Raw genomic sequence first — 23,916 nt, 5'->3', positions numbered from 1 at the left:
TGGACAATCTCATGATTTAATGGTATTCCTATATTAGTGTTTGCCTAATGACAGCCTATAGGAAGTCTTATCTTCTCGTACCAAGAAGGAGAAGAAGGTGATTGAGGCAGCATATTCCCTTTACATTTGTGAACCCACTGTCAACAGGATGTATCCTTACATTAGATTACATTAGATTAGATTAGATCACTCACCATGGATGTAGAGACAGACCGATCATCCGGGTCCTCTTGCCTTCATTTGGTGACACAGCACAGTCAGGGTTCGGAAGTTCAGGGCAGAATAACCCCCATTCTGGCATATAAACTGTAACTCCCATCCAACCCGTAATGAAGTGCCCTTAAGGCTGATTGGATTGACGCCCACAGTTCTTGAACTGCTAATGTTGCACAGAACGAAGCATGTGCTGTTTTTACAGCGAGAAATATCTTTCGCAGTCATCTCCCTAATAAAGTGCAAATGCTTTCACTGTCCATTGTTGTTTCTTATGACTGTCAGGAAAAGGGCATCTTGGCTTTGCACAGCGGTTAATACAATTTCCCATGCATGGTTTTGGATCATGTTTTGGACCTTTTCGTTTCTTGTGTGTGTCTTGTTAGACAAGGACTCCTTTTGAACCCCCCGGAAAGTCCAAAACAGCTTTTTAAAAGATCACTGGGCTAGAGTGATAAAGGGAAAGCATCCCACCCGTTGGAAATGCAACAGCAAACCCCTTGACCTATTGTTTTACAATAGTCAAATAGAGAAGAAAAACACACTCCTTTTCTTCCAAATTGCATTTCTATGAAACTTGTTTTTTCCTGTTTGAAATCAGAGACAGGGAAATAGTTATATAAACAGATTTTGTTCACTTATAGAGAATGTTCCTCATGCCCAAGACAACATGAAGCCCAGGATTCGGTGAGGTTCTGGATGGCACTTGACTGTTTCCATACAAGGCGGGTTTTGTCCCAAAACTGTTTATATCCCGCACTCCTTCATATCCAGTCCTCTATCCTCTCAACTAAAGGTACAGTAGAGTCTCACTTATCCAATATAAACGGGCCGGCAGAATGTTGGATAAGTGAATATGTTTGATAATAAGGAGAGATTAAGAAAAAGTCTATTAAACATCAAAATAGGTTATGATTTTACAAATTAAGCACCAAAACATCATGTTATACAACAAATTTGACAGAAAAAGTAGTTCATTACACATTAATGCTATGTAGTAATCTACTGTATTCCCACTTTGCATATCCCCACCGTTTGCCTTGGTGGTGTAGCAAAATAGAAATCAATTGATCCACAAATTAGGCAGAATTATTTTTTAATAAATACAGAGATTTACATTTTCACCCATAAAGGCATAGAAGCTGCTACATTTTCACATAATCTAATATGTTTCACCTTCCTCGCAATTGTGTATAGCCAAGAAACTGCCTCTGTCCTGAAACAATACACATTATGCATCCAACCCAATCAGAGTTACTGTTCCAAGTTGCATTGATTTCAAAGTGCTCAACTCTCCCGATGAAATTAAGAATATTCCATATTGTTTCTCACTGCCTGGTTTCTAATTCTGACTGGAAACACTAATGGACATAATAGGCCTCCCTGATTTTAGCTTGCAGAGCATCACAGGTTTTCTTTGCATCTCCAAGGAGCATTGAGGTATTTGGCTTGTAAAAAATGGGGTTGTCCACGGCAGCATAGCCCACTCCCAAAGTGCGCTTCATGACAATGACCTGGTGGAGAAACAAAATGACAAATCACATTTAGGAAATTGGGTGTACGTAATTCTCGGCATATCCGGTGGTTTTCTATGAGAAATTATTAAACCCAACATATATAATGCCACTTTTTTCCAAACAGAGAGCATAATGTCACAGATTCTTGGAAGAATTTTGGGTATCAAAGCTGATGAAACTGACATGGCAAAACCCTTGTTATTCCCATTTCCTCCATATATAAAGGCAAAGGTTTTCCCCTGACAACAAGTCCAGTCGTGTCCAACTCTGGGAGTTGGTGCTCATCTTCATTTCTAAGCTGAAGAGCCGACATTGTCCATAGACACCTCCAAGGTCATGTGGCCGGCATGACTGCATGGAGCACTGTTACCTTCCTGCCGGAGCGGTACCTATTAATCTACTCACATTTGCATAATTTTGAACTGCTAGGTTGGCAGAAGCTGGGGCTAACAGCAGGCGCTCACTCTGCTCCCCGGATTCGAATCACCAACCTTTCGGTCTGCAAGTTTTATCACGCTGCGCCACTGTGGGCCTGATATATATATATATATATATATATATATATATATATATATATATATACATACAGCATTTATATTCCGCCCTTCTCACCCCAAAGGGAAATCAGGGCGGATCACATTATACATATAGGCAAACATTCAATGCCTTTTAACATAGAACAAAGACAAACAAACATAGGCTCCAAGCGGGCCTCGAACTCATGACCTCCTGGTCAAAGTGATTCATTGCAGTGATTCATTGCAGCTGCTCTCCAGCCTGCGCCACAGTCTCGCTTATCCAACCTTCGCTTATCCAACATTCTGTATTATCCAGCGCAGTTTGCCTTTTAGAAGTCAATGTTTTTGTAGTCAATTTTGCAATACATTGTGAAGCTTTCGTGCTAAATTCATAAATACAGTAATTATTACATAATGTTATCATGTATTGAACGGCTTTTTCTGTCCATTTGTTGTAAAACATGTTATTTTGGTGCTTAATTTGTAAAATCATAACATAATTTGACATTTAATAGGCTTTTCCGTAATCACTCCTTATTATCCAAAATTTTCGCTTATCCAACATTCTGCCGGATAAGTGAGACTCTACTGTATATAGACAGCAGGTGAGTTCCTGCTGTTAGCCCCAGCTTCTGCCAACCTAGCAGTTTGAAAACATGCAAATGTGAGTAGATCAATAGGTACCGCTCCGGCGGGAAGGTAACAGTGCATCATGCAGTCATGCTGGCCACATCTATGGACAACGCCGGCTCTTCGGCTTAGAAATAGAGATGAGCACCAACTCCGAGTCGGACACAACTAGACTTAATGTCAGGTGAAAATCTTTACTATACACACACACACACACACACACACACACACACACACACATATATATGCTTAATTCTGAAATGATAACCCAGGGACTGCTCTTCTTGCAATCTCCTTTTGTAGTGAAGAGAGAAGTCCTCGGCCTGTTTCTGTTTCGCACCGACTATTGTTTATGCTCATGTGGAGCGAAATTCCACAGCCGCAGAACGAACAAATCACTACCAGCCTCTGGTTATTACTTACTTGCTTAGATTTCCAGACCTCCAATACAGGCATACCAGCTATAATTGAATTTGGATCTTCCTGGGCTGCAGAGTTCACAGTGTCATTGGCACCGATCACCAGAGTCAGATCTGTGTCTGAGAGAGAGAAGCAAAGCAATGGCAAAATATGGTTTACATCCCTTTGATGGAAAAGGCTATCCTAAGTAGCATGAAATCAGGATCCGACTAGCAATCTAATCATGCCTCTGTATGTAGAATAGAGGAAAAAACGCAGAATATCCTTCACTGTGAGCTGCAAAATATCCCAACCCAACCTGCATAATTTGGACACAACCCATTACTGTGGTGGCTCCGGAGTAGCTTCAATCCCATACGGCGCTGGGAATGTCTGTAAACAAGACCATTTTGTTGGGCAGATGATGTGATTTTGTTCCTGCCAACCGCCCCAAGGAAGGGCCTGAAAAAACAATGATTCAATTTGTCCACCCCTTGTAGTTTCTACTTATACGTAGATACAAACAATAGTTGTTGTCTTTGTGCTGCGCAAGAAAGAAACATTGAGCCAGTGCTGGAAACAGAACATACAGACTTCTGCTCTAATTTTACAAGGTTTTTATTATGATACCATAATAATACTAATAATAATAATAATAATAATAATAATAATAATAATAATAATATGGGTGCCGTGCCAAAAGATCTCAGCCGGCATTTGGAAACAATAGACATTGACAAAATTACGATCTGCCAACTGCAAAAGGCCACCCTACTGGGATCTGCATGCATCATCCGAAAATACATCACACAGTCCTAGACTCTTGGGAAGTGCTCGACTTGTGATTTTGTGATACGAAATCCAGCATATCTATCTTTTTTGCTGTGTCTTAATAAAATAATAATAATAATAACAACAAAAACAACTTTATTCTTGTATCCCGCCACCATCTCCCCGGAGGGACTCAGGGCGGCTCACATGGGGACAAGCCCAACATATAACATAGGTCTAAAACACAGTACATGAATTTAATAATAATAATAATAATAATAATAATAATAATAATAATAATAATAACTACTTTATTCTTGTATCCCACCACCATCTCCCCGGAGGGACTCAGGGCGGCTCACATGGGGACAGGCCCAACATATAACATAGGTTTAAAACAAAGTATATGAATTGAATTAAAATAACAACAACAACAACAACAACAACAACTTTATTCTTGTATCCCGCCACCATCTCCCCGGAGGGACTCGGGGCGGCTCACATGGGGCCAACCCCAACATATAACATAGGTTTAAAACACAATACATGAATTGAATTAAAATAATAGTAATAATAATAATAATAGTAATAATAATAATAATAATAATAATAATAATAATAATAATAATAATAATAATAATAACAACAACTACTTTATTCTTGTATCCCACCACCATCTCCCTGGAGGGACTCGGGGCGGCTCACATGGGGACAAGCCCAACATATAACATAGGTTTAAAACACAGTACATGAATTGAATTAAAATAATAATGATAATAATAATACCAGCTGTTAGGAATGGTGGGAGTTGAAGTCCAAAACACCTGGAGGGCCAAAGTTTGCCCATGCCTGTTACAGAATCATGAATGTAAGCTTCATTATCTACCAAAATACTAATTATATATTGGTCTAAGTACAAAAGCAGGCAATAAAATTTAAATCCTCTGGGTGGTGAAACCATTAAAATAAAAAAGGTTCATTGTATCCCTCCACCCTTGTTATTTACCTGGGAAATCTTCATTTATCTCGTCCATTTCCAGCACCACATCATAAGGGACACCGGCTTCTGCCAACAGAACGTTCAGCTGCCCTGGCATGCGGCCGGCCACCGGATGGATGCCAAATCTGGAAGACCAAGAGAGAAAGGAATGGCCTCTCCACATCCAAGACATGCTGAACTAATAAAAAGGAACTGATAAATGTCAGCTACGCAACGCAGGTGGAGGCAAGCCAGTTCTAACGCTTGTCTACCTCCAGACTGAACCAGTTGCAACACCAGAATATGTGGAGCAGGGCGGCCAGCGTTCACAAAGGGCATTTCGCGGGAGAAGACTGCTCTTAAACTGGAACAGATGGCAGATTTTGTTATATTTCCAACCTTGTGAGATAGGTGCTGGTCCAGTCTCATAGGGGAGATTGTTGTGCAGTGTGTTGTCAAAGGCTTTCATGGCCAGAATCACTGGGGTTGTTGTGAGTTTTCCGGGCTGTATGGCCATGTTCCAGAAGCATTCTCTCCTGACGTTTCGGCCACATCTATGGCAGGCATCCTCAGACCTCACAATTGGTGGCATAGTGGGTTAAAACCTTGTGACTTGAAGGTTGGGTTGCTGAGGTTCAAATCCCACCCGGGGAGAGTGAGGATGAGCTCCCTCTATCAGCTCCAGCTCCGAGTTGGAACATGAGAGAAGCCTCCCACAAGGATGGCCAAAACATCAAAAACATCCGGACGTCCCCTGGGCAATATCCTTGCAGACAGCCAATTCTCTCCCACCAGCAGTTTCTCAAGTAGCTCCTGACACGAAAAAAAGTACAGTAGAGTCTCACTAATCCAAGCTAAATGGACCGGCAGAAGCTTGGATAAGTGAATATCTTGAATAATAAGGAGGGATTAAGGAAAAGTCTATTAAACATCAAATTAGGTTATGATTTTACAAATTAAGCACCAAAACATCATTTGACAGAAAAAGCAGTTCAATACGCAGTAATGTTATGTTGTAATTACTGTATTTACGAATTTAGCACCAAAATATCACGATATATTGAAAACATTGACTACAAAAATGGCTTGGATAATCCAGAAGCTTGGATAAGCGAGACTTGGATAAGTGAGACTCTACTGTATTTGATGTTTTTGTATGTATACTCTTTTGCATTTGTAAGCCGCCCTGACTCCCTGCGGGGAGATAGAGGCAGGGTACAAGAATAAAGTTATTATTATTATTATTATTATTATTATTATTATTATTATTATTAATAAAGACCACAATTTATGTGGCTAACGGATTGGAACCATAGTAGCTCTCTTGTGTCTTATCAGGATTTTTTTCTTATTGAAATGCTTACATCAACAGATTGATTATACTTACCTGACTTTCTTTCCTTGCTCAGTTAGCATTTTCACCATGTCGGCAATGGGGTATTGAGCCTTGGCTGCACAAAGGCCCCATCCTACATGAGTGACAAAGGTAAAGGTAAAAGTAAAAGTAAAGTAAACATTAAGTCCAGATCCCATTCAATGATACCGAATATCATGAGAATTAGATTAATTTTGTTCCTGCCTTGGAAATCCTGGCAGAGCCAATGCAAAGGGGGAGAAGCAAGAGAAGATAAATACTTTTTGCTGTATTTCCAACTTAGGCCCCTTCTAAACTGCCATATAATCCAGATTATCAAATCGGACAATCTAAATTATGTAATCTGAACTGGATTATATGAGTCTACACTGCCATATAATCCAGTTCAAAGCAGATAATCTGGATTTATATGGCATCATACATGGGGCCCTAGTGACAACATTTTATTTTAGCCTTTTAGTATAAATGTAACATAATGACACTTTTAATTAAGTAATGTTCATATTTCTGGTTAGGATGGCATCTTCAGCACGTTTCCTGTTACCCTCCAGGGCCAGAAATATTCTAGGAAATTCAAATTTATTCGAGAAACCTAAGAGGATCACTTTAAGGTAAAGGTTTTCCCCTGACGTTAAGTCCAGTCGTGACCGACTCTGGCGGTTGGTGCTCATCTTCATTTCTAAGCTGAAGAGCCGGCGTTGTCCATAGACACCTCCAAGGCCATGTGGCCGGCATGACTGCATGGAGTGCCATTATCTTCCTGCTGGTGTGGTACCTATTGATCTACTTATATTCACATGTTTTTGAACTGCTAGGTTAACAGGAGCTGGAGCTGACAGCGGGAGCTTACTCCACTCCCTGGATTCGAACTGCCAACCTTTCGGTCAGCAAGTTTGGCATCTCAGCGGTTTAACCCACTACGCCACTGGAGGCTCCAAGAGTGACAAAACTAAAGTATAAATAACAAGTAAATGATAAAGGCAGACTTCTTTGGGAAAGGCATTCTATAACTTTGGTACCATCACTGAAAAGGCTCTCTCACTTGCTTGCCTCTATCTTCTACATTTCACAAACTTTTATATCCATTGAATAACACAGTGAAAACAACACCATATACAGCTATAGAAGGAATAGCATAACATAGCCGAGAATAGATTGCCTACAACTGTGCAGTTCAATAAAGTTCCATGGGAACTCATACCGGGTGTGATGATGATCGAGTTAGCTTCTTTGATTAGCTCAATGGTTTGGTCAGTCCCAATTTCGGTATGCGTTCCAACAATTTCCATGGGTTTTCCTCCAGCTGTAGATGTCGTTCCGTATCCGCCCAAAATGACATTGGGCAAAGATCGGTTCATGGCCTGGGTGATCACAAAACTTAGGTTAAAAAAAAACAAAAAAATTGCTTCAAGGTCCAATGAAAAGAATTGACATGGGTTTGGAGTCAATTGAGACACAAGGAAATGACTTCAACCTCATTTTGCATTCAGTGCAACGATTAACCCTGGATAATTCAAGGCATGGTTTTATATCTTAGGTAAAGGTAAAGGTTTTCCCCTGACATTAAGTCTAGTCGTGTCCGATTCTGGGGGTTGGTGCTCATCTCAATTTCTAAGCTGAAGAACCGGCATTGTCCATAGACACCTCCAAGGTCATGTGGCTGGCATGACTGCATGGAGCGCCGTTATATCTTAGTTTGTGCTTAAATCAGGTCTGACCCTTGGATTCATTGGGTGCCACATCTCCACCAGCTTGAACAGAGCTACCATACAGATGATATGTCCAGATCCCATTCAATGATGCCGAATATCATGAGAATTAGATTAATTTTGTTCCTACCTTGGAAATCCTGGCAGAGGCAATGGAAAGGGGGAAAAGCAAGAGAAGATAAATACTTTTCGCTGTATTTCCAACTTAGACCCCTTCTACACCGCTGTATAATCCAGATTATCAAACTGGACAATCACACTACCTAATTTGAACCAGATCATATGAGTCTACACGGCCATATAATCCAGTTCAAAGCAGATAATCTGGATTTATATGGCATCATACATGGGGCCCAAGTGGCAACATTTTATTTTAGTCTTTTAGTATAAATGTAACACAATGGCACTTTTAATTAAGTAATGTTCATCTCTCTGGTTAGGATGGCATCTTCAGCATGTTTCCAGGCCAAGAAATATTCTAGGAAATTCAAATTTTTTCGAGAAACCTAAGAGGATCCCTTAAAGGTAAAGGTTTTCCCCGACGTTAAGTCCAGTCGTGACCGACTCTGGGGGTTGGTGCTCTTCTCGATTTCTAAGCCGAAGAGCCGGCGTTGTCCGTAGACACCTCCAAGGTTATGTGGCCAGCATGACTGCATGGAGCGCCGTTACCTTCCCGCCGGAGCGGTACCTATTGATCTACTCACATTTGCATGTTTACGAACTGCTAGGTTGGCAGGAGCTGGAGCTAACAGCGGGCGCTCATTCCGCTCCCGGGATTTGAACCTGTGCAAGTTCAGCAGTTCAGTGCTTTAACACACTGAGATCAGTCTTTTTTTTTTTTCCTTTTTAGAGCTATCCAACTGTACAGTTGCTGTGAGTCTTTCGAACTGTATGGCCATGTTCCAGAAGCTTTCTCTCCTGACGTTTCACCCACATCTATGGCAGGCATCCTCAGAGGTTGTGAGGATGCCTGCCAGAGATGTGGGCGAAATGTCAGGAGAGAAAGCTTCTGGAACATGGCCAAACAGTTCGAAAGACTCACAGCAACCCAATGATTCCAGCCATGAAAGCCTTCGCCAATATATTATCCAAGTGTACGTAGTTTCTCAATCTTGCAGTGCGGACTTAGAGAATAACGAAGAACGAATATAAGCAATGGTTCTAGTGAGGCAAACTCAATTAGTTTTCACAGCAGGGAGAGAGAGACAGTTAGGACACAATGAGTGAAGGTAATAAAAATGTAAGATTTTGCAGATGGTTGGGAGAGAGTTCCAAGAGCATGTTGCTCGCTTTGGGAGAAGCAATACTGGCTGAAAGAGTCATCGCTTGCTCGCTCTCCTTACTCAGCTTGTATATGTGTTCCGTGACCAGCATTTCCTAAATAGATAAATAAATAAACAACCTTTGTCCCAAAAAATCCCCAAAGTCTCATCATAAACCTCTTCACTGGCTTTATATCAGAGTCTTTCCATGGCTGACCATTGATTATGCTGTCTGGGCCTGGGAGCTGTCTCAGACATCTGGATATTGGCTTTAGGGCTGTTGCAGCAGATCCCTCCCCGTATCTCTTTAAAACAACATTATATTATCCGTCCCCATTTTAATTGTCATGGTTATATCCCAAGATTTGTAAAATACCCTGTAAGATATCTGTACCATAAAATATCTATAGGAGTCTATAGGACGGAACCATGTTATTTAACATGATATCAAACTGCGATGTAGTTTAGATCCTTTCCTACTGCTTGATAAGCCATTAAATATATACCATACTGTGTTATTGAAGGCTTTCATGGTCGAAATCAATGGATTGCTGTGAATTTTCCGGGCTGTATGGCCATGTCCCAGAAGCATTCTCTCCTGACGTTTCGCCCACATCTATGGCAGGCATCATCAGAGGTTGTGAGGTCTGTTGGAAACTAAACAAGTGGGGTTTACCATATATGCTCAAGTACAAGCCGACCCGAATATAAGCCAAGGCACCTAATATTACCACCAAAAACTGGGAAAACATTGACTCAAGTATAAGCCGAGAGTAGTAAATTTCAGAAATAAAAATAGATACAGTAGAGTCTCACTTATCCAACACTCGCTTATTATTATTAATACATTTATTATTTCACTCTGATCTAAGTATTATTATTGCATTTATTCTTCTACTCTATTTATTATTACATGTATTATTTTGCTGTATTTATTATTACTATTATAACATGTATTATTTTACTCTATTATTATTAAAAGGATACATAAGCACAAGTATGTATGGAACATTTATTATTTGTCTCTATTATTACAGTAGAGTCTCACTTATCCAACACTCGCTTATCCAACGTTCTGGATTATCCAAGGCATTTTTGTAGTCAATGTTTTCAATATATCGTGATATTTTGGTGCTAAATTCATAAATACAGTAATTACTACATAGCATTACTGCGTATTGAACTACTTTTTGTGTCAAATTTGTTGTATAACATGATGTTTTGGTGCTTAATTTGTAAAATCATAACCTAATTTGATGTTTAATTAAAGCTTTTCCTTAATGCCTCCTTATTATCCAACATATTCGCTTACCCAACATTCTGCCGGCCCATTTATGTTGGATAAGTGGGACTCTACTGTATATACAGTATATATCTTCAGCTTCAAAGCCTGGTTGATTCTTGCTTAGGAGGCGTTAGCTGGCCCTAATTGTTTCCTGTCTGGAATTCCCCTGTTTTTTTGCATGCTGTTCTTTATTTAATGGTATATCAGTATTTATTTAAGTATACCATATTGATGAGACAAAAATGTAACCTTGTTTATTTTTCTCGTGAGGACCACAGTGGCCACAGAACATATATGTTGAACGTACCACGCACATGATGTAAGACAGGATGGCCCCAGAAGAACCAATCAAGGCGCCAACAATAGTCATCAGGTTGTTGTCAAGGAGAAAGCCTTCCGCACACAAGGCCCATCCGGAGTAGCTGTTGAGAACAGTAATCACAACTGGCATGTCTGCTCCGCCAATAGCTGCCGTCAATGTAACTCCCTGGAGGAAACACAACCCAGGAGGCAAGGAAAATGGGATCTGTGTTAGGCTTCAGTAACATCGTGACTGGAACTTAATCCAAAAGAGAAAACAAATGAGAACTCAGCTTTTGGATTGGACAAAGCACCCAACCTTCCTCTCGATAATAGGGAATCAAGGTGGCTAACCATAAATATAAAACAGGCATGGGCAAACTTCAGCCCTCCAGGTGTTTTGGACTTCAACTCCCACAATTCCTAACAGCCGGTAGGAATTGGTGGTAGTTAAGGTAAAGGGTAAAGGTTTTCCCCTGACATTAAGTCCATTATAAATGGGTTATATAGCTGTGTGGAAGGGCCTTAAGTCTACACTGCCATATAATCCAGTTAAAATCAGATAATCTGTATTTTATAGGCAGTGTGGAAGAGGCTTAAGTGAGGCCTAATTCTGCCTGTCCCATGGGCTGAGTGGGTTGCTAGGAGACCAAGTGGGCGGAGCTTAGCCTTCTAACTGGCAGCAATTGGATAAAAACAATTATTCCTCTCCCTCTAATTAGGATTTTCTTTTTATTTTATTTTTGTTGTATGAACGTAGAGGCATGGAGGAGGGGTTGTGCCGCCAAGTTTAGTGTTTCTGGGATGTGTAGTTTTGTTGTTTTGTCCTAGGCCGAAATTTCATTACCCTTTTATATATATAGACTAGCTGTGCCCGGGCACGAGTTGCTGTGGCGAAGTATGGTGGTATGGGAAATAAAGTATTGAGGTATTGGTGGTAGTTAAGGTAAAGGGTAAAAGTTTTTCCCTGATGGAACTTAGCCTTCTAACTGGCAGCAACTGGCTAAAAACAATTATTCCTCTCCCTCTAATTAGGACTTTATTTTTCTTTTCTTTTTGTTGTATGAACGTAGAGGCATGGATGAGGGGTTGTGCTGCCAAGTTTAGTGTTTCTGGGATGTGTAGTTTTGTTGTTTTGTCCTAGGCCGAAATTTCATTACCCTTTTATATATATAGATTTATGTATGTCAACAGGACGTCAAGGGACCATACATTTCGGCAGTGAAGTCTCTTTCCCTGCACTACTTTATAGTCTCTTTCTCTCGTCTCTCCCCCTCGAGTCTAGGATTACAAGGACATCTGACGACTTAAACCCCACGGCTTATTTGACTGCTCTACCCACAGCTCAAAGGCTTTTTGGAGCCCTGCACTTGTGGTTTGTGGGATCTGCTGGGGTTCCACTGGATTTGTTATGGAATTTCTATAGAGCTGCACAAATATTTTGAAGAGGGCTTTGCGGAGTCCCAGGAACAATCCCACCCCGTTCCACCCACAGCTGCCTCTTGCTGTTGTTGAGCAGATGCTGGATATTAAATTAGAGATGTTGGCACTATTTTATTTGAAATTCAAAATAGGCGACATGGCATTTGGGTGCCATTTCTTGCATACACAACAGGTCAAACAAAATGCTTTATTTACAACGAAATAGCCTTCTGTATTGTTTTTTGGTCATAAACTAAGATAGAGCAAGTAGACCTCCCCAATGGCCTTGTTAACGCTCTACAGCACAGGATGTGCCAAATTTATTTGTTTGTTTACTAAATTTATCATCATCTTTTTGTTGTGGCATATTCGCAACGTGGGCACTCATATCAAAACTCTGTGACGGAACTCTATCAACCAGTTAGAACACATTTTGGCAAAATAGTAAGTATTTGTGTCTCTGTGTGTCGCATGTCTATGGCACTGAATGTTTGCCATGTATGTGTACATTGAAATCCGCCCTGAGTCCCCTTCGGGGTGAGAAGGGCAGAATATAAATACTGCAAATAAATAAATAAACAAATAAATATTGGCATCTGAAAAGTCTGAGAGTGGTCCCAATAAAAATAGGTCAGTGACTGATGCTGGTCTCTGACTTAGAGATTGGCACGGACAATCTAGGACCAAGGGCTAGGATCAAACCTATGCTGAACCTGAACGTTGAGGCATATAGTCTCTTGATATTAGCAAATGATGCTAGGCATTGAGCTGGCGGCACAAAATATGTTGAAGATACTACTCTATTGATTAGTTCAGGCATGAGCAAACTTCGTCCCTCCAGGTGTTTTGGACTTCAACTCCCATAATTCCTAACAGACAGTAGTTGACTTTGGCTGGAATGGTTGTATAGTTGACTTCAGCTGGAGGTTGGCCATAGCACTGTGCTAGAGGATCTAGACCAAGCATGGGCAAACTTCAGCCCTCCAGGTGTTTTGGACTTCAACTCCCATAATTCCTAACAGACAGTAGTTGACTTTGGCTGGAATGGTTGTATAGGTGAGGTTGGCCTATGCAAAATACCATGTCCTTTCTAAAGGATGAAGAGACCCATGTATAGCACACCAGGCTTGGGACAACTTCCATACATGAAGTTCGTTGTCCAAAACATACAATTACCACCTTCCAGCTTTCCCATAATGAGTTCTACCAAGTTCCTTCCTATCTTCTAACACTTCTCATAGCATTATGAGTTCTATGAAGTTCTATGAAGTTCTGGCTTGAATAGGCTCTCAACTGTTTTGAAGAAAAACGACACTCAGCAGCATCATCTGTATTCCTACCATGATTGAAGAGAGCCCCGAAACGCCAAGAAGGCAAGCCATGCCAGTGGTGTAGCTGGCGTCCATCATAAAAGGAATCATTCCACCTGCCGAAGCTGTCAACAATCCAGCATTCAAATAATGGCGACCGGGCAGCAGAAGTGGGGCAGAGTTCAATATACCTGGGACAACAATGTAGAAATTTACACATTATTGAATGCACATTTGATTTTCCCCTTTCTTGCTCTAAAGGGGAGGAGAAACGGCAATGTCAACTCTATCCTCACCATTTTCAGAAAGATAGTAGCTTAAGATAGTCTTTTTGGCACTGGATAGTGTACTCCATAGTTTGGACTCCATAGTTGATCTGTTAAAAGCTGATGGACTCTAACTTGGACTCATAAAAAAACCAGGTTCTGCTCCATGACTCCACCACAACCATCATCCCAGACTATTACCAATGTATCAGTTTTATTAGCTGGCAATCCAAACCATTATCTCTTGTGAGACTCCATGGTGAGGAGCTTCTGCTCCATGACTCCACCACAACCATCATCCCAGACTATTACCAATGTGCCAGTTTCAATAGCTGGCAATCAAAACCATTATCCCTTGTGAGACTCCATGGTGAGGAGCTTCTGCTCCATGACTCCACCACAACCACCATCCCAGGCTATTACGAATGTACCAGTTTCAATAGCTGGCAATCCAAACCATTATCCCTTGTGAGACTCCATGGTGAGGAGCTTCTGCTCCATGACGCCATCACAACCATCATCCCAGACTATTACCAATGTATTGGTTTTAATAGCTGGCAATCCAGACCATTATCCCTTGTGAGACTCCATAGTGAAGAGCTTCTGCTCCATGACTCCATCACAACCATCATCCCAAGCTATTACCAATGTACCAGTTTCAATAGCTGGCAATCCAAACCATTATTCTTTGTGAAACTCCATGGTGAGGAGCTTCTGCTCCATGACTCCACCACAACCATCATCCCAGACTATTACCAATGTGCCAGTTTCAATAGCTGGCAATCCAAACCATTATCCCTTGTGAGACTCCACGGTGAGGAGCTTCTGCTCCATGACTCCACCACAACCACCATCCCAGGCTATTACCAATGTACCAGTTTTAATAGCTGGTAATCCAAACCATTATCCCTTGTGAGACTCCATGGTGAGGAGCTTTTGCTCCATGACTCCATCACAACCATCATCCCAGGCTATTACCAATGTGCCAGTTTCAATAGCTGGCAATCAAAACCATTATCCCTTGTGAGACTCCACGGTGAGGAGCTTCTGCTCCATGACCCCATCACAACCATCATCCCAGGCTATTACCAATGTACCAGTTTTAATAGCTGGTAATCCAAACCATTATCCCTTGTGAGACTCCATGGTGAGGAGCTTCTGCTCCATAACTCCATCCGTATTTAATTTGCTGTATCCCAAGCAGTTATTGGAACTCAGCCATATGATTTTATCAAGGTTTTTGTTTGTTTGCTTGCTTGCTTCTCTGCAAGCTGGCACCAATTCTTATTATAATTCACTATGAACAGAGATCCTAGCTCTTTAAGACCCTTTGGCAATTGTTCCTGAAATTAAGACAAGGCAGATTTGTGCATGGGATGCCTACCTTGCAGTTTTCCATACGCTACCAAAGAGCCACTGAATGTCACTCCACCAATGTAGGTGCCCAAGTAGGCGACGGTTTTAAGGACATTCGCAGACGGGTGGACGTCAAGGTGTGGATATTCGATCATGTACTCGGCAACGCAGGTCAGGACCGCTGCCAAGCCAACCAGACTATGAAATGCCGCCACGAGCTGCGGAAGGTCAGAGATTTCAATCCGTTTCGCAATGGTGAGACCTGCAAAAAAAATTTGAAGCAGTTGAGATCCAAGATTTTATTTTTGTTAAAAAAATGTTCGATTGTATTTCATACCACTCTCCAAAAATATAAACAAGCCAGTTAAGTAACAAAAGGGCTGTTTACTTTCTGAAGATGTTTTCCCTTTTTGGTGCAAAAGGAAAGACGATGGGGAAATTATAACCTCATTTCAAGCCTCCTCCTCGGAAATCTTTTTTCAAGACGAGTCTCAGGAAATGATGAGAGAAACAATGGAGACTGCAGAGTAAAACCAGGGTGATTTGGGTTACAAATTCTTATGGTGTTGTGATCTTGACAGAGTCTCCTGAGTCAATAGTAATACAGTCAGCCTTCCATGTTTGCTGGGTTATGGGCCCAGGAACCCCATTCAAGTTTTTATCTAAGAGAACACCTCTCTAGGAATTCCTAGGTGTTCCAGCATACTTCTATAGTTGTCTTCAGCTGGAGGTTGGCCATAGTATTGTGCTGGAGGATCTAAAGATTCCTAGAGAGAAGATTTGAAACAAATCTATGCAAAAAAAAGTCAAGGTATGACTGTATAATGTTCACCTAGGAGCCCCTCATGGCACAGCGGGTTAAATTGATGATTTGCTGAACTTGCTGACTGAAAGGTCGATGGTTCAAATCCAGGGAGTAGGGTGAGCTCCCACTGTTAGCCCCAGTTTCTGACAACCTAGCAGTTCGAAATGTGAGTAGATCAACAGCTTCCCCTTCCCCTCTTCGCAGATAAAAGAACCAATACATAGGATTTAGATTTCCACAGGGCCATCATCCAGATTCAGTGTGTTCTCCATACTCTGCACTCATGAGATTTATACCCGACATGTCCTTTTAAAGGAACACATTCTCACAAGAGATGAGTTTGTGCAGTAGTTACATTCGCGCACTATTGTCCTGTCGTCTCTTTCAGATGCAATGAATGCATTTAGGAGCTCTACGTTTAAGAAAACAAAACACTAAACCTAGACTAAGTGGATACATTTCGATGTTTTAAATTGGATTCCTCAATTGTCACCCAAACTTTCGAAAAACCGTCCAGGATATATAAATATACTTGGATTTCAAAACGAATCTTGTAACTGTAGGGTAACAATATGAGGCTAAACACACAACAGAATAGAACTTCATACAAAATGTTTCAAGAAGAGATTTGCAAGTTTGAGTTTTATGGGAAAAATGGAATCCATTTTTTTTCCAAGTTACAAATTGATTTTTAAAGTCAACTCGGTATGACTATAATTGCTAGCAGTGTGAGGGTCCAAAAGGACGTTGGGGAAGTAACATAACATATGTAAATAAACATTACTGTCATGACAAACTACTTTTTTTCCTTAGTTTGGTTTGGTTCCAGATGAAATGTTTCCTGTGTTTAAATATACATATCTAACTTCATTATTATTATTTTTCCTTTCTTAGTCTAGAGTGCCACCTTTTGGAGTAGAATATACCTTAATTCCCAAGTGATATTGGGACAGGAGGCACTTTGGTACAGAGATTATCATATTGCTAGCAATAGCCATAAAAAGGCTATCTTCCCAATGGGAGGTTTGGAATGGATGAGAGCTTCATGGACGAGTTGTTCGATGCCTCTTTGGAATGAGCAACTTTTAGTGAGTGTTTCTCAATAAACTCAGAATAGAATATTAGCTAGTTAAGTAGTATGTATGTATGTGTACATGTCTGGATCACAAAGGCTGTTGCAAGGTGAAGTGGCCTTCTATTATGTCATTTAGATTGGCTGTTCATAGGTGAAGTGGCCCTCTATAAGGTCATTGGAAAAGAAATGTTGTCATGGTTTGCAAAGGCACTGTGCTATGTGTTTTAACTGGAAAATGAAGTGCATGAAGCCAATTGGCTGAGCCTACAAAGACCTGGAGAATGATTTGATACTGTTTCTGTTCTGCTGCTGCAGAACCAGTTTGGACAAGTTTTTTCAGTGCTGCCGTTTACTCAGAGAGGCCTTGCTATTTTGAGTCCTGTTTGCTGCTGACAAAAGAGGGAGAAGAATCAGGACTGTATTCTTCTCTGAAGCAGATTTGTGGACCGAGAAAGGACTGTTTATGACTGTGGAGTAAGTGATCAGAGGGACCATTGTAATTATTACTGTTTTTTTAATCTCTTGGAATCAATAAAGTTCCTGTATTTTTGTTCTGCAAACCTGAGTGGCATGTTATTGTTCTGCAGGTGACTCTGGATCGCGGGCAGACGTAAGAGATTCCATTTTATCTGTAATAAAGGTGACGTATGTAAGAGAGAAAGGCAGAAAATACTGGATTTCCCAAGGACAGAGTGTAAATGAGTGCGGACTCACCCATGGTGCCCCCCATGGCCATGGCCGTAGACATCTGGGCCAGCAGTTCTGGTGACGGTTTCAGGGCGCCCAGCGTTGCGGCGATGCCACCGGCAACCCCAATCATGCCCAGAGCATTGCCAAGTCTTGATGTACTCTGACTGGACAACCCTGCCAATGCGCCGACGCAGCAGAGGCCTGAGCCCAGATACATCATCTAAAGTTTTTTAAAAAGGGAAAGTGTTTGAATGATTAAGGCAATCTGCAACACTACAAAGTCTATTGTTGTTTTAAGAAGAAGAAGAAGAAGAAGAAGAAGAAGAAGAAGAAGAAGAAGAAGAAGAAGAAGAAGAAGAAGAAGAAGAAGAAGAAGAAGAAGAAGAAAAGTTTGGATCATTGATGTTGCCATCCCAGGTGACAATCGCATTGACGAGAAACAACAGGAAAAATTCAGCCGCTATCAGGACCTCAAGATTGAACTTCAAAGACTCTGGCAGAAACCAGTGCAGGTGGTCCCTGTGGTGATGGGCACACTGGGTGCCATGCCAAAAGATCTCAGCTGGAATTTGGAAACAATAGGCATTGACAAAATTACGATCTGCCAACTGCAAAAGGCCACCCTACTGGGATCTGCACACGTCATCCAAAAATACATCACACAGTCCTAGACACTTGGGAAGTGTTCAACTTGTGATTCTGTGATACGAAATCCAGCATATCTATCTTGTTTGCTGTGTCATACTTATAATAATAATAATAATAATAATAATAATAATAATAATAATAATAATAATAATAATAAGGAAACAATAGGCATTGACAAAATCACGATCTGCCAACTGCAAAAGACCACCCGACTGGGATCTGCGCGCATCATCCAAAAATACATCACACAGTCCTAGACACTTGGGAAGTGTTCGACTTGTGATTTTGTGATATGAAATCCAGCATATCTATCTTGTTTGCTGTATCATAATAAAATAATAATAATAATAACAAAAACTTTATTTTTGTACCATGCCTCCATCTCCTCAAAGGGACTCGGGGCGGCTTACATGGGAGGCCCAACAACACAGTTAAAATGTAATTACATGAAAATGCAATTCACAATGTAAACAGAATAAAACAACAACATTCTAACAATAATAAAAAGCATTAATCAGCAACTGAATACATTTTGTGTTTTCTTCTTGGGTGTGTGGACCAATTGTATCAATAAAGGATAGGCTGATCAATAAAGTGCATGATCATATGGTAGCAGATAAGGGCAATGATAAAGTGCAAGGATAGATTTTTGGTCCTATTTGGGGTCAAAAGCACAATGGTACATCCATGTCTTTAATTCTTTTTTTTCTGGACAAACAAAGCAAGGTAGTTAACATTCATGCACTTTTGTTCTGGTATCTCTTTCAGATGCAATGAATGCATGTAGGAGCTCTATGTGTAAGAAAACAAACACTAAACCTGGATGCATTTGGATGTTTTAAATTGGATTCCTCAATTTTCACCCAAACTTTTGAAAGTCATTCTGTGTTTTCTGTGTTTAAATATACAGTAGAGTCTCACTTATCCAAGCTAAACGGGCTGGCCGAACTTTGCATAAGCGAATATCTTAGATAAAAAGGAGGGATTAAGGAAAAGCCTATTAAACATCAAATTAGGTTATGATTTTACAAAGTAAGCACCAAAACATCATGTTATACAACAAATTTGACAGAAAAGGTAATTCAATACGCAGTCATGTTATGTTGTAATTACTGTATTGATGAATTTTGCACCAAAATATCACGATATATTGAAAACATTGACTACAAAAATGCCTTGGATAATCCAGAACCTTGGATAAGTGAGGCTTGGATAAGTGAGACTCTACTGTACATATTTCTGTACACTTGAACTGTATGTCTTTCACTGTACAATAGAGTATCGCTTATCCAACATTCTAGATTATCCAACGCAGTCTGCCTTCCGCCCGGATCCACAACAGTTTCTCTAGGTCGCAATGACTGAACTTTTTACGGATTTAACTTCCGACAATGTTATTACTGTAAGTTCATTTTATGAATTCTATCTTTATTTGTAGTCAATTTTTAGTAGTCAATGTTTTTGTAGTCAAGGTTTTCAATACATTGTGATGTTTTGGTGCTAAATTCGTAAATATAATAATTATTACATAATGTTACTGTGTATTGAATTGCTTTTTCTGTCGATGACATTTTGGTGCTTAATTTGTAAAATCATAATGTAATTTAACGTTTAATAGGCTTTTCCTTAATCCCTCCTTATTATCCAACATTTTCGTTTATCCAACATTCTGCCGGCCCGTTTATGTTGGATAAGTGAGACTCTACTATATTTTTTGCCTTTTTATAAGCCACCTTGGATGTGTTGCAATAGCAGATTCCCAGATTAGCTTAGTGTTTACACCTTATTTTATTTTTCATTATGTAATATTTAATGTTTATTTTAGGTAAAGGTAAAGGTTTCCCCTGACGTTAAGTCCAGTCATATCTGACTCTGGGGGTTGGTGCTCATCTCCATTTCTAAGCAGAAGAGCCGGCATTGTCCGTAGACACCTACGTCATGTGGCCACTGGCATGACTGCATGGAAAGCCATTACCTTCCCACCGGAGCGGTACCTATTGATCTACTCACCTTTGCATGTTTTCAAACTGCTAGGTTGGCAGAAGCTGGAGCTAACAGCGGGCGCTCACTCCGCTCCCCGGATTTGAACCTGGGACCTTTTGGTCTTCAAGTTCAGCAGCTCAGCGCTTTAACTCAATGTGCCACCGGAGGCTCCAATGTTTATTTTACTTAAGTGATATTTGTCTTTACTGTTCTAATGTAGCACAAATCCTATGCAAAATCATACTACGTATTTTTGACATTAATATTGAAATCTGAAATATATACAAAAAGTCTTTACTCTGGGATATAAATAGAGGAATAGACCGATTGGTGGATGGATCCCTATTGTGTTTGCACTTGAAGAAAGCAATAAAAGAAAGGACTGATTAGCTCAAGATTAAAACTACCAAACTAGAGCATCCTCGCTGGAGATATTTCTTTCACTCCGAGTCTTATTTTAAAAGGTTTCAGCTTTGATAGGTGGAAGAACTGCAGACCACCAGTTCAAACACATTTTGAAGATACCAAGTTGGTGAGATCATTTGGTCAGGTTGCGCTCTCTCTAGTTTTTTGGTGTACTTTCGATACATCAAGATGCTTTGAAATCCCCGAATGGGTGGGCATTTATACAGAACAGGTGGGGAATTCCCTATGCTTGGAAAGTATCAGTTATTTCTAAATGCAAACGTATAACATACTTGCAAGGAGACAACATTGCGACAGAATTGGACACAGTGTGATTCCAGGTGTGGTCTGAACAAGGCAGAATAGAGGGGGAGCATGACTTCCCTGGATGTAGACATTAGACTCCTATTTATACAGGTCAACATCCCATTGGCTTTTTAAGCTGCTGCATCACATTGTTGGCTCATGTTCACCTTCCTGTCCACGAGGACTCCAAGATCTTTTTCACACGTACTGCTATTATTCAACTGTAACTATTACAATAGTGCTATACAGTTGCCTCTACACGTTCACAGAGGTTAGGGGCCCTGTGCATGTGAAGAGGTGGCTGTATAATCATGTGAACAGAGAAAAACCAGAAATTATGTCTCACCTGCTCAATGCTGTATCCGCTGAGAAGAGATGCGCCATATCCTCCAACAAAGACGGAGCCGGGGAGGAGGTACAGATAGTTAAATTCAGGTGGATCTGTTGGGCGCTTAAACATATCCAGCATTCGCTGTGTAATTAAGAAACCACCTATTAGGATTAAAAAGAAACACGGTTACAATGAAAATGAAGATGTAAGTGCAACAAAAATGAGAATATGGGAACACTGACCATCCAGGGTAGTTTGTATGCCATTCTTTACAACATATCATTTGTGCAGTTTTCTGTTTCTTTGTGTTTTCACATTCACTCTTTCTGCCTATAACTTTCAATTTCTGTCCTTTGGGAGACCATGTATTTGATTACAGATGAATATTATTGTTGTTGTTGTTGTTGTTGTTGTTATATAATAATAATAATAATAATAATAATAATAATAATAATTATTATTATTATTATTATTATTATTATATACAGTAGAGTCTCACTTATCCAACGTTCTGGATTATCCAACTCATTTTTGTAGTCAATATTTTCAATATATCATTACATTTTGATGCTAAATTCATAAATACAGTAATTACAACATAGCATTAATGCGTAATGAACTACTTTTTCTGTCAAATTTGTTGTATAACATGATGTTTTGGTGCTTAATTTGTAAAATCATAACCTATTTTGATGTTTAATAGGTTTTTCTTAATCTCTCCTTATTATCCAACATATTCGCTTATCCAACATTCTGCCAGCCCGTTTATGTTGGATAAGTGAGACTCTACTGTATCACTGGATATAGACATAGATATAGATATCCAAAGACGAATATTCTTAATTCTTTTCTCTGATAAACTCTATGGTGCAGGGCCTGGAACTGACTATTGCTCAGCTTCTGCCTTGTCAATTTCATTACTTTGCTTGTTGAACATTTTGTGTGAGGAAGAGACCTGACAGTGTACAAAAATTGTTTTAATATTCGACAGTTATTGTTTTTAAAATGCCAGAACCATTCTAGAATGATGGTCCAAGAGCTGGCACAAATGATGAAAGCAAACACAGAGCAAAGTGCATGGATGAATAAAGCTGTACCTGCAATATTGACAGATGAAACAAATGCCGCCAGCAAAGCCAATGTCTGTGGTACGCTGGAAGGAAGGTATGTTCCCCCCATCAGCACCAAACCACCCACAGCAGTGAGTCCTGGAGGAAAAACCAAATAGACTTTATAACATTACCAAAAATGCACCATTGTCTCAATCTTGTCTCAAAAATTCTTGTTTTATGTAGCAGATGTTTCCTGTTGCAGTTGAACACAGTCAATTAGTGGAATTGCCAACATATCACTGCTCATCTTCTGAGAAAGTGGGCTAGGAAAGTACTTTGGGGACTGAAGCTTTTCCTCATTGCGAAAGGATATTAGCAGGCACAGCCTGTTTGCTAATTGCCGTTATAAACTGCTTAACCAATACTGTATTTTCATAGAGATATAAAAATGGTGGCAAATTCTCTCTTATCAAAAAAAGGAATCATCCCCTTCTTTGAACAGAGTGGCAAATGGCAAAATCTTAGAGACCTTTAAAAAACACGGAGTTCTCTAGGCCAATGATGGGTAACCTTTTGCACTTGGTGTGTCAAAAAACCTAGCATGACTTGGGTGGTGTGTCACTTGGAGAAAAAAAACCATAATTTCTCAATATGTATAGTTTAAATAACAAAAATGTATAATTGTAATATTATAATAAGGAGCCCCGGTGGCGGAGTGTGTAAAAGCACTGAGCTGGAGACCAAAAGCTCCCAGGTTCAAACCCCGGGAGCGGTGTGAGCGGCCGCTGTTAGCTCCAGCTCCTGCCAACCTAGCAGTTCGAAAACATGCCAATGTGAGTAGATCAATAGGTACCACTCCGGTGGGAAGGTAATGGCGCTCCATGCAGTCATGCCGGCCACATGACCTTGGAGGTGTCTATGGACAATGCCGGCTCTTCGGCTTAGAAATGGAGATAAGCACCAACCCCCAGAGTCAGACATGACTGGACTTAACGTCAGGGGAAAACCTTTACCTATAATTGTAATATATAACTGTATTTAATAAATCAAAGACTATTTACTACCATTATTTCCATGTACAACAATCTATGGTACCTCTTGCAGTTTCCACACTGATTTCTCTCTATTTTAGTTTCAATGTAGTCATGAATAATGAATAATATAATAATAATAATAATAATATAACAGTAATAATATGATAATAATAGAATAATAATAGAATGATATAATAATAATAATAATAATAATAATAATAATAATAATAATAATAATATATTATTATTATATGCATAATTCCCATGGAGTAAAC

General features: G+C 40.0%; 1 protein-coding gene across 1 annotated transcript in view; it reads right to left on the bottom strand.

Annotated features, from left to right (window-relative positions):
• Positions 1-1,292: 1,292 nt before the first annotated feature.
• LOC100559952 (NAD(P) transhydrogenase, mitochondrial) overlaps positions 1,293-23,916 on the bottom strand; it is a 49,854-nt gene continuing 27,230 nt past the window's right edge. Inside the window, exons 12-22 of the mRNA XM_008120866.2 lie at positions 22,653-22,763; positions 21,571-21,716; positions 17,907-18,102; positions 15,341-15,574; positions 13,721-13,881; positions 10,966-11,145; positions 7,604-7,763; positions 6,415-6,496; positions 5,055-5,173; positions 3,302-3,417; positions 1,293-1,727 (exon numbers count right to left, since the gene is read on the bottom strand). Of these exons, the coding sequence (XP_008119073.1) occupies positions 1,575-1,727; positions 3,302-3,417; positions 5,055-5,173; positions 6,415-6,496; positions 7,604-7,763; positions 10,966-11,145; positions 13,721-13,881; positions 15,341-15,574; positions 17,907-18,102; positions 21,571-21,716; positions 22,653-22,763 (1,658 nt within the window). The 3' untranslated portion in view covers positions 1,293-1,574. The remainder of the gene's footprint in view (positions 1,728-3,301; positions 3,418-5,054; positions 5,174-6,414; positions 6,497-7,603; positions 7,764-10,965; positions 11,146-13,720; positions 13,882-15,340; positions 15,575-17,906; positions 18,103-21,570; positions 21,717-22,652; positions 22,764-23,916) is intronic.

Source organism: Anolis carolinensis, unplaced genomic scaffold (genome assembly GCF_035594765.1).
Source record: "Anolis carolinensis isolate JA03-04 unplaced genomic scaffold, rAnoCar3.1.pri scaffold_11, whole genome shotgun sequence".
In the NCBI taxonomy this organism is placed as follows: domain Eukaryota; kingdom Metazoa; phylum Chordata; class Lepidosauria; order Squamata; family Dactyloidae; genus Anolis; species Anolis carolinensis.
Note: the sequence above shows the minus strand (reverse complement) of the source record. Positions and strands in the feature narration are given on the sequence as shown.